Below are 11,183 nucleotides of genomic sequence, written 5' to 3' on the forward strand. Positions count from 1 at the left end.
AGGTGATAATGAGCACTTACATAGTCATGTTGATTTCTATCTCTTGATTTACAAGACCTAAAATATGTTTTACTTGGCATGTTGCCCCAGGTATAGGATGCAGAATGCATTTAAAGAGTGGGTATTGAATGCCTGGGTAACCTGGAATGGCAGCAAAGTATTTGAGAAACACGCCGCAGCTAGAGAAATTCAGATGACCTCTGTGGTAAAGACTTCTAGCTTGGCAAAAGGCATTTCAGTTTCCCTTGAGAATGGCTTTTCTTTCAGTGTTCCATTTGAGGATTGGGGATATGGCTCCAAGAGCAATTGCAAATTTTGAGTAACTTGCCACTTAGAGAAGGAAAAAAATCATTTGCCCTGTATCAGCTTCACCTGAAATAAAGTGACACTGGGGCCTCTTCACACAGTGACTCTAGTTACACAAACTGAGAATGGGATGGATAGGTGAGGAACAGGCCTGCTTGCCACCCTCTCTGGCCTTTTCTCATCTGTTCCCCTCTTCCACGTTGGGAAAATGAGAGATTTTTCAGAGTAATCACCTCTGTTGTTAATTCCACAAGGAGAAGGATTCTCTCGTACATTATTGGCTTGTGTCCTGTGATGAGTCTCTGCGACCTTCAGTGTTCCACTACCCTATGGCAGTTAGATATTTTATAAATGCAATTAAATTAAAGTTATTTGGTTTTAATTTGATGTCGTGATTTAATTAAATGTCTTTTATGTCTACTAATCTGCTGCTAATCACTTAAGCAGGTCATGACTTTTGTATTGTTTCACCAACCTCTCTGCCACTTACCTTTCAATGTATCCTAAATTTTGGTATGGATACAAGCATAAATTCTTTATGAATAATTGGGAAAATATTACTATAAAATCATGTTCTTATTACTGTGTTTATACATTTTGAGACGAGCATTGTGCTAAGTTATTATAGAGGACTATGAATTCCTAAAACCAGGCCACACTTACTGTTCCTGTCACCCAGACATACTCAGTAGCTATGTAAATCAGTAAATGCATGTGCACCTGCTCTCTGACGCCAGTTACTTGATCAAAGGTTTCTCTTTTATCTCCAATTTAATTTAAGGAATAACTATATTGCATGAAAGACCGAACTTTCATACGGTTTTATGCAGTGATGAGTTAGAGTACAGATCATAAACAAAGACAGATTGCTTTGACACAAAGCCATTATTCATGCATGTTCCTCTGTTTTATAATCTTCATTGTCTCATCGTCTAATCATTTATTTTAAAGTGTCTCATTTTCCGAACCAAGAGTGGCTGTCAGTCATTGTCCAGCAGAACGATTCAATTTTTTTTATCTTCCATATTAGTTACTCATCTTTTTCTCCTTTCATGAACTGACTGATGACTATCTCATACAGTTGTTCTTTTCTGTCTTAAGCTTGTTGTCTTCATTAAATTAATAATCCTTCCATCATTGCATAGAAAATTAAGCTGTATTTTCCAGTTACCACAGAGATTTCCAACAACTGGTAGTTGTCAGTCATGACGTGCTGTGTACACAGACTGCTTCCTTGGCAGTCCTTCATAATTGAGAATATCTGGTACTGATGATGCTTTCAATAAGCAGAACCCACGATTCTATAAAGCAGTACACTATTCGCCTTATTAGATGGAAGGTATTTAATGATTTAACTGGAAAGTGTTTTAGATTTTGCCCAAAACTTTGTCTTTACCTGAATTTCTGAGCTGTCAGCTTTCCTAGATAATTGGGCTCTGTGATATATATGAGCCCCAGGGGTTAGTCCATATTAGATGACAGAGAACATCACAGCTTCCTCGGTTATCACAGAGAAGGGGTCTGTTGATATTCAAGCATCTTTGTAATATTAGAAAAGATAGCAGCAAATTTTAATAGTTTATTAGGAATTATCTGAAAAGAAATACATTACTTATCAAATATGTAAAGTAACTTAGAAAAAAATTGATTGGCTCAGCTTCTGAATAGGCCTGAATTAATTCTATGACATATGCATTATATATGCTACAATGCCTGTCTAGCATGCATTAGGTCCTAGGTTCAATCCTAATGCTAATAAGATATTAGTAAATGGATGACCATATCAGGAGAAAAATAGCTAAGAATAAGGGTTAAAGAAATGTTTTAATCTTTTAAAACATTCATACTGTTTTCTTCACTAGTTAAATCTCATTGTTCCTTAAAAGCCATGTGTTCTTTACTTACTGCCTTACCTCATGGTGGTAAAGTGTGGAGAAGGTTATAGAATTTCCCTGATCCTCAGGAAAGACTTTGGGTGCTCAGCTCTTGGGTTTTCACAGTAGATTTGGAAGTTCCCATCCCTTAAGTATGTTAGTTAGGCCAGAGTCCATGCTGCAACCTTAATGACAAAAACTCGCTACAGAAGTGAAAATCAAAGGGCAAAACAGACCCTAAGAAGGCAGAATAGCTCTTTATCTGAGCCAGTTTTACTTCCTGAGTGTTTCAGAAATACGGAGACATTTTTGGCTTCAGAATGGTATAAGGGGTTACCGCTGGCACTGAGTTGACTAGTCAATGGTCTACTGCCCATGAAATACGCCCACCTCTCCTGCTACAATCCACAGGTAGAGTTATGAATGATACCAGACCATCTTCAGATACAGGTTCCGTGTTGGACCTTTAATTTCCTGGCTGTCTTAAATCTCTCCATGCAGAGCAGTATCCTTTGCATATTCATAAATAAAGGAAGCATCACCCTATCCATCATGTAATATATGTCAGTATAGGTGACACAGCAAGCACTGTTGCATGTTGCCCAACAATTGCTGCAATATAAAACAAACGTAATAGGAAAAGCAAACATTTGCACTCTTACAAACAGCTTTGAGTCTGTCTACACTAACAGAAGATCAGCTTTCTGGGGACTAGCTAAGACTGTCCCTTCTTCTCATTTTCAGGAACTCCTGATGTCCATGACCACACAGTAGACCCTTGAGCAAGGTTTTCTGCTAAGTGACCACTAGTGGCACCATTCTTGTCTCTGCTGCTCTGAATCATACTGAGGCACACTGCTCAGGGCTTCTAGTTCTTAGTGTCTATGGGCCTTGCATTTTTTTAACTCTCCATGGGCTACATATTCTCGGTACAGATAAGATTAAATGGCTTAAATCAAGAAACACCCAGAGAATGGTGCCAATGCTTGACAAATCAGTTGTTATATTATTTTAATATACTGTAAATTAGAACTCCCTTGTATATTGTTGTCCTTCTAGGAAGTAAGTATCAATATCCTGAGATTCCCTCAAGAGTTTTATTACTTATTACTATTTATTATCTTATTTAAGGTGAAACTATATTGATTTAGCAAGAAAGTGGTTGTACTCAGTTTCTGATTACCTACATGATAGTACCACATTGTTGTTTAGTAGTTTACTAAACATATTTCTTATTTAGAAGTCAGAGAAAATACAAAGCCGCCTCAATACCATTTTAAGGATTAAGTAATTGAGGTTACCATGTGGTATTCTTATTTTCTGTATTGGAAATAAATTAAAAAGATGAAGAATTTAAGAATTCTGTAAATTAGGGAGGCTGCTATTCAACCATTCACAAAGTAGTAATTGTTTGCTCTTCTTTGTAAAGCTCTTGCCTGCTACTGGGAGAAATAAGGCTTCCCAAGAAAGCATTTTCCCATTGACTGAAATTCATTCCTCTAATGCCCAGAGTGTGCTTGCTTCTCAGCCATTTCTGTGGAACTATTTCTGAATTATTTCTGAATTATATGTCACCCTTCCCTGCCTTCTCAAAATTGCTTATGCAGCCGAGTGAACCAAAGGGCATATGAAGCCACTACACTCAATACAACTTATTTCTCGAAACTTACATTTTGCAACAGGACTTAAGGATGCGTTGCGGAAGCGAGAAGAACCACAAATTTAAATTAAAATCACACGTACTAGGTTGTGAAATTCCCAGAAATTATTAAGATACAGTGTAAAACTTCAAAGAAATTTAAAGATTACAGTGGCTATTCACAGGCCAGGGGTTCATGACCCTCTTACCAGAGGCGCTGCAGGAAGAAACTGTCACATTGCATGCTTAGCAGAGTTTATTACTCTAATAGAGATGTGCCCGTGGGGTTAGAGCCATGTGTGACACACTCTGTATTACTGTAAAGTAGACCCTGGCTACTGTCACTTGTGTTGGCTACTTCTCTGTCAGACTGTAAAGGCACCCATCCCCATAACTGTTTCTCCATGTATGAGTTTATAACCTGTTTCCTCCTCCTATTATTTTTAATTTGTGGGATCTGAAAATTTCCAGAAGTTAACAGTGGAACATTGATACTAATTGTAGCAGTTTGAATTAAAATGGCCACATTTGGTGGAACTGTTTGGGAAGGATTGGGAGGTGTGCCCTTATTAGATAATGTGTGTTACTAGCGGTGAACTTTGGGGTTTCAAAGGCCCACCCTCACCCCTCCCCTCTCTCCTCCTCTTCTTCCTCTCCCTCTCTCCCCCAACCCCGTGCTTGTGTCTCAAGTTGTTACCTCTCAGCTACTGCTCCAGTGCCTTCCTGCCTGCCTGCTGCCATGGACTCTATCACCATTTGAAACCACAAGTCCCAAATTAAATACCTTCTTTTTATGATCTTGTATTTAAGCTTTTGAATATTACATAAAAGCTTTCTACACAGCAGTAGATAAGTAACTGACACACCAGCTCCTCTTTACTCCACAGTGGATTAACTCTTTGTGTCTTAGTGAAGCAGCAGTGGGGTCCACAATGTTCTCCCCTGGGAAGAAGTCCAAGAAATGTTTACAGGACATTTCTGTTTCATTTTGAGTTTCTTCCAGATCTTGAAGCTTCTGGGCACTTGGTTGTGGAGAAAGAGGAAGTGGTTCCTTTGGTTTTACACCAGGGCTTCATATAACCTTTTGCTTATTATTTTAAAGGGACCATGCTAGAGATAATCCAAAATAGAGAACAGGAGCTATCTGTGCTTAAACTATAAACCATATGTGAATGTAAACATTGTTGTTGTATATCACTTCTGAATAATATTATACACAGGCTATTTTAAGTACTTGTAACTTTGTTATGCTCACAGATTAATACAATACAGACCAAGATAATAGTTGAAGCAAAGAAAATAGAATATTTTATTCTATTCTATGCGGTAAGAAGAAATTACCACTATTCATTAATTCTCATGCATTAGAGAAATTATTGACTCTCTGGATTTTTCTCATCATTATTATTATAATACAAGTATCTCCCTCATTAAATATGAAAGCTCCTGCTAGAAGTATCATAAGACGCCTTTGATTATCTATGTATTGTTAGGCTCTCGTTAACTATTGGAAGCCTTTCTCCTGCCCCATTATACAATAAGCTGCCTGGACTTAAAGCTTCTTACCAGATGTTTCACCATTTCCATAATAATAGATCTTATTACAGGCTCTTCTGATGTCACTCTTTAAAGGTGTGCATAAAATGAAAAGGGACTGGAATAGGATGAGACCCCATGGTTATTAGCAGTTGCTGAGCAAAAGGCAGTGGATTTTGAATGCTTTGCCCCTTTCACTTGTTCTGTGAAGATTCTGTTAGTCACACACACACGGATCCTGCCATTTGTAGGGTGGTCACTAGCATGGTCTCTTAAGTTATAGCACATATTGGGCATTTTGTCGGAGAAATTAAATGTAGCTAAAGCAACTGACTAGGGAGACATTGGTGGGTTTATTCCCATGAAGGGATCCAGTGTGGTTCTGACATTTCTAGAATCCCTAAGTCCCTGCCTGTAGACGATGTGTCCATCAGCTGCTTGTCTTAATGAACTTAGGAGAAGCTGGTAGACTCAGATGCTGATGCGGTAATCCTGAAAACAGAAACTAAGGCCCATGGAGTCTAAGGAGCTAAAATAAAAAGAATGAGTTCTCCCAAAGTTGTGAGGGCTAGGGTAATACTGACCTTGACACAGAACCGAAGACAAGATGAACAAATGACATGTCACTCAGTTCCCATAACTTGAAAGAATGGTCCGTTCTCCCTAGTGTGGATGGTTTTGAATATTACGTAATAAATTCCGTAAATTAGTGCCACACACATTAGTGAATTTTGCAATAAGTTCTGTTACTTCTCTTGTGATGGAAAAACCATATGATCCCCCCCTTTTTAAATCTAAGTGTTCCTACTACTTCATAATGGTAAACAAGTTCAGTACAAGTCATCCACAGTAGGGAATGATGATTAAATGTCAGTACATCTGTCAAAGGCAACTTTAGGATAGTGTTCTGGGAGGGTATTGAAGAGGGGCTAAATACTACTGGTATACTGCTAACTAGTGTAGTATGTATTCAAAACTGCATTTTTCTTAAATAAAAAGCCTCTATAGCCTTTTGTAGGGATAAATCCAAAGCTTACAGAATGAAAGCCTATTATTTATACTGGAGTGTTAATACATGAAATAAATGGAAAATTTGAAATGTTGATTGGCACCTCATTCAGTAAAACATTAGCTTGTCAATGTGCATGCTCTATCCACGAACTACTAAACTACGTTGCACATTATAGTTAGGGATTTCTGCCTATTAGAATCTTCCTTAGAAACAAAATAATCATAGAAAAGTCAGTTTCTAATGTATTTATGTATTGATCAGTATTAGAGCAAATAATCTGCCTAGTGTTTCTATTAGACATTTGATTGTAAAGTAAGACTCTTAATATAAGTATTTTTAATATTTAAAGCTATTTAAACACTTTCAATCAAGCTATATTGAGTTTTTGTTTTGTTTTGGCGGGGATGTAACTTTGTAAATGCGTAGGCTTATCCAGTGGACCCTTCTAATTTCCTTTTCTTCCTATTTAGTTTTAATTAACATATAATTTTCTTTATACTACCCTAAATATGCAAACTTTAAATGCACATGAATTTCTAGCCCACATGTGACACCAATTTCTGACGTCTTGGCTGGCATCTTGGGGCTCTCTGCTTTATGAAGTCATTGTGAGAACATTTCAGACAGTAGCGACCCTATATCCTGTGTTATAGAATACTCATACTATAAGGTACATTTGCATACCCATTACATAAACAATCATTTGTTCTCCTCCCACCCTCCAGTGCCCACTATTCTATTCTCCTGTGAGTGAGCTTTTGTTGCTTCCATATTGAGAAGGCACACCATCTGTCCTTTCCTGCCTGTCTTAGCTTATAGGTCAGTCCATGATTTCACCACAGATTACAGTCACTCTTTGTTATCCTTGAGTTAATACGTCACACACTGATTCCATATCTTGGCTGCTGTGAATAGCACTTCTGTACACAGGGGAGTACATGTGACTCTTGCATACATGTTGCCATGTCTTTGGATGCTTATCTGGTGACCGCTCAAATAATTTCTTAAGGCCTTAGCAGAGGTGGGTGTGATTCCATGATCCCTAAGTGTGGTGTGCTCAGTGACTGCCAGTAAGGAAGAATCTGAGGTAGCATAGAGTCTTCCCTGTTGTGGCTCAAGTGTATAAAGACATTCTGAGATTTGTTTAGCTGCTTTTACAGAAAAGCATTTAGCTTGTGGATTTCCTTTCTATAAGAAAAGCAACAACAACAATACTTGGTTTAAGTATGTGTGTGTGTGTGTTTTAATTGTCTGATGTCTAGTTGATGTAAGGCTGACCTGATGTCATAGTTTCCCAGGAGCCCTGTGTGGTGGTGAGAGCATAGTGTGTTGAATAAAGAACTTCTGTTTGCAAATGGTTTTGTAAAGTTTATAGCCGAGGTAGCCTAGAGGAACATAAACCTCTGCATTGTGTGTCTCTGCCCTCCTCCTAGGATGAAGAGCCATCCCAGGCATGCCCTGGATTGCACTGCATTCTAATGTTCTTTCTCAGAGACCCTTTCTACAAGGCGTGAGGACAGAGTATCAGTCTGTTCCTTCCACAGACCTCCCCTCAAAGGACACATTGAGATGCCCGGGTCTATCATCACCTTTTATTCTGGACGAGTGTGCAGCCCTTCCCCTCCCTCTATACCTCGGCAAGGAGAGAGCATGTTCTTGCCACTTGTGCTCATCAGACCCTCAGCACCCTCTCTTCTTCTCTCCTAGTGCACTGACAGGCAGAACTCACCAGTCACATCACCGGGATCCTCACCCCTTGCCCAGAGAAGAAAGCCTCAGCCAGACCCTGTCCAGATCCCCCACCTCAGCCTGCCACCAGTGCCTCCTCGCCTGGATCTCATTCAAAAAGGCATCGTCCGCTCTCCCTGTGGCAGCCCCACTGGCTCCCCAAAGGTGAGTTAGCGCCATCAGAAACACAGAAAGCAGCTCTTGCATCCTTCTGTGCATCGTCATCCAGTGTCTTAGGCTTCTAATTGTGTATAAACAACTGGTAAGATTCTCATTTTTTTTATGGAGAACCTGCTGCTATAGCTCTTCCTTTGTTACTATAAAATCACTATAAAAGTTACGTAATTACTCAAGCATGTGTGTAGAACCCTGATTTGTGAAAATAAATAGCAGCATAAGTATAGTATTCTATAAAGTGGATTTTAAAGGTCATCATATGCATTACAATAATTTGCATGCTGTTATCAAATGGTATTTTACAAGTATTTTCATAACATCAAGACAAGAAGAATGTGAGGGAAGTATATTTGCACAAGGGCTTGAGGTGTGATGCATTATCACTCATGCTTCAGGTGACTCAGAAGACAAAATCCTATGTACTTCTTTAAACCCAGGGAATTAATTACAATAAATTACAGTATTTGCCAAGTAATTACTCTACTATTTAATATTAAAGATGTAATTTTATCTTAGGCCTACAGTTCATTTTAGTTTTATGTGGATTATTTTAAAATTTAATAATAATATATTTTGCTTTATTAAATGTAAATTTATAAAAACCTAAATACCAGTTGCTATTATCCTTACAGTCTAGATTTGCTAAGAAAACAATACATTTACTTCTCTTGCCTCCCTTACACTGTCTGGATCGGGCTTGAATCCCATGTGACTCTTACAGGATAGGATTTTGAATTACGTAGACATGCAACAAATTTGTTCTCCTTGACATTTCCTAAGATACAAAAACATAAGCTTTTTACTAAATAAGCATGTAAATAAACAGTAAAGTTCTAAGAGTCATGCACATTCCCCTTGGGGGTACACACCTTCATATTATCCTCTAACAATTACACTGAGAGATAGTCTTTTTTTTTCTTTCATTTTAAGAACCCAGAAAGTCAAGGGATTCTGTCAGCAATTGCTCTGCCATTTAGATCTTCACTGTTTTAGTAATGCTGTTAAAAAAAAAAAAAAGCCTAAGCAAATGGGCCATGTAGCTTTCGTTGAGCTACAATGAGGAAAACAAAACAAAAGACAATTTTAAACGCTTGTAAAATATTTCAAATCATTTCTCTTTTAAAAAGGTGAAGAATCAATGGAATCTGTGTGAGGGGGGTTTTCTGTGTGTCTGTTGGGTCACAGAAATTAACAAAGCAATCATTTCCTTGATTCTATAATTATAGCTAAAGTATGTAATTTTAATCTTCTTCTTTCCGTATGATTTCTAGGACTTTTGCATATATAGTCATTTCTACAAAATTCTTAATGTGGTGTTTTGATGTAAGTTCTTCATTAATTTTTTTATTTTGCAGTAGTAATAAAAGAAACTTATGAAAAGTCACTTGAAAGCTTATTAGAAATCTAATAAAACCAGTGTGACTAAAATGCAAATTCAGTTATGTGATCCTGAACGTCAGTTCTGTGTACGGTGCAATCCCTGTTTTGGTTTTGTGTTTTGTCTCCTGTGTCTCTTTAGTCCTCTCCATGCATGGTGAGAAAGCAAGACAAACCACTCCCAGCACCGCCTCCTCCTCTAAGAGATCCTCCCCCTCCACCAGAGAGGCCTCCCCCCATCCCACCTGAAAACAGACTGAGCCGACACTTCCACCAAGGAGAAAGTGTGCCTTGCAGGGACCAGCCCATGCCTCTTGAAGCCTGGTGCCCTCGGGATGCCTTTGGGACTAATCAGGTGATGGGCTGTCGCATTCTAGGGGATGGCTCTCCGAAGCCTGGAGTCACAGCAAACTCCAACCTAAACGGAAGACACAGTAGAATGGGCTCCGACCAGGTCCTTATGCGGAAACACAGACGCCACGATTTGCCTTCAGAAGGAGCCAAGGTAATCCAGTCAGCTGTACAGAATCTGGGGAAGCAGCTTGCAGAGGGTAGCAATGGGAGGCTTTGTGTCCAATGTGAACCATGGGACAGTGTTAAGTTTGATTGTTTTTACCTACCTACCACAGTGCTTTCTTGATGCTCTTTAATATCCTACCACTTCTGAACAATGAGAAGCTCATTTAAAGTTGAACTTGAAAGAAGTGAGGAGAAGGCTGTCCATATGTAATAACTTAAGACACAGCTGCCAGGCAGCTCGACAGAGACTGGTCCCTTCCTTACTGTCCTACAGAGAGCTTCTCCCACTAATATCTCAGTGTTGTTAAAATCATACTGTTTAGTGCTAAGTCTTCTTGTTCTACCAACATGGGCAAGATTGTATAACTGTACATGCCATAGAGCAGTCTTCAAATGAGGTGTTGGTCAGGACATTATAATTGACCCTGTCCATAGAAGTGAGTCTCTCCCCTACTCAAAAAAAGAAAACACGGGGAAAAAAAAGAAAACATGACCACTCCACTTTTGCTCACCAACCAAGCCACACCTTATAAAACTCGAAGAGATTCTCATACTTTTAACTCTTCATTTAAACACTAATCCCTTGTCCCTGAATTCAGGAAAGAATGTAAGCATGCAGGCAGCTAAAGGGACAGCAGCAGCCACTGAACCTAGAAGACTGGGTGGTGTCCCAGCAAACCATCTGGGAATCATTCCTGGTGCTTTACTCTGTGCTATCCTCTCCCTCAGTACTGAAAATGATTTTGCCTCTTTAGCTAATATTCTGTTGACCTCAACTTATTGTTGTTTCTTATGGAGTACAATCTATTCCTTCAAAACTATGGATGGAATTTTATGTGTTCATCTGACATCCAGGAGACAGGGAGAAACAACGTAGTGACACGCACTTGTCATCCCAACGCAAGAATTGGGAGTTAAGGTCATCCTCAGTTATAGGCCTCCGTGAGACTGTCTCACAGGGACCAGAGAAAAGAAGAAACTAAGCAGTGGCATGTCCTCCTTTCCTAGTGAATGT

The 11,183-nt window shown here is 39.0% G+C and overlaps 1 protein-coding gene across 4 annotated transcripts in view; it reads left to right on the plus strand.

Annotated features, from left to right (window-relative positions):
- Positions 1-11,183, plus strand: part of Cblb (Cbl proto-oncogene B) — a 186,948-nt gene that overhangs the window by 137,486 nt on the left and 38,279 nt on the right. For all 4 annotated transcript variants that reach the window (XM_005345058.1, XM_005345059.2, XM_026786262.1 and 1 more), the window contains exons 11-12: positions 8,075-8,260; positions 9,792-10,154. In XM_005345058.1, coding sequence (XP_005345115.1) covers positions 8,075-8,260; positions 9,792-10,154 — 549 coding nt within the window. The remainder of the gene's footprint in view (positions 1-8,074; positions 8,261-9,791; positions 10,155-11,183) is intronic.

This window comes from Microtus ochrogaster, chromosome 2, assembly GCF_000317375.1.
Source record: "Microtus ochrogaster isolate Prairie Vole_2 chromosome 2, MicOch1.0, whole genome shotgun sequence".
NCBI lineage: Eukaryota > Metazoa > Chordata > Mammalia > Rodentia > Cricetidae > Microtus > Microtus ochrogaster.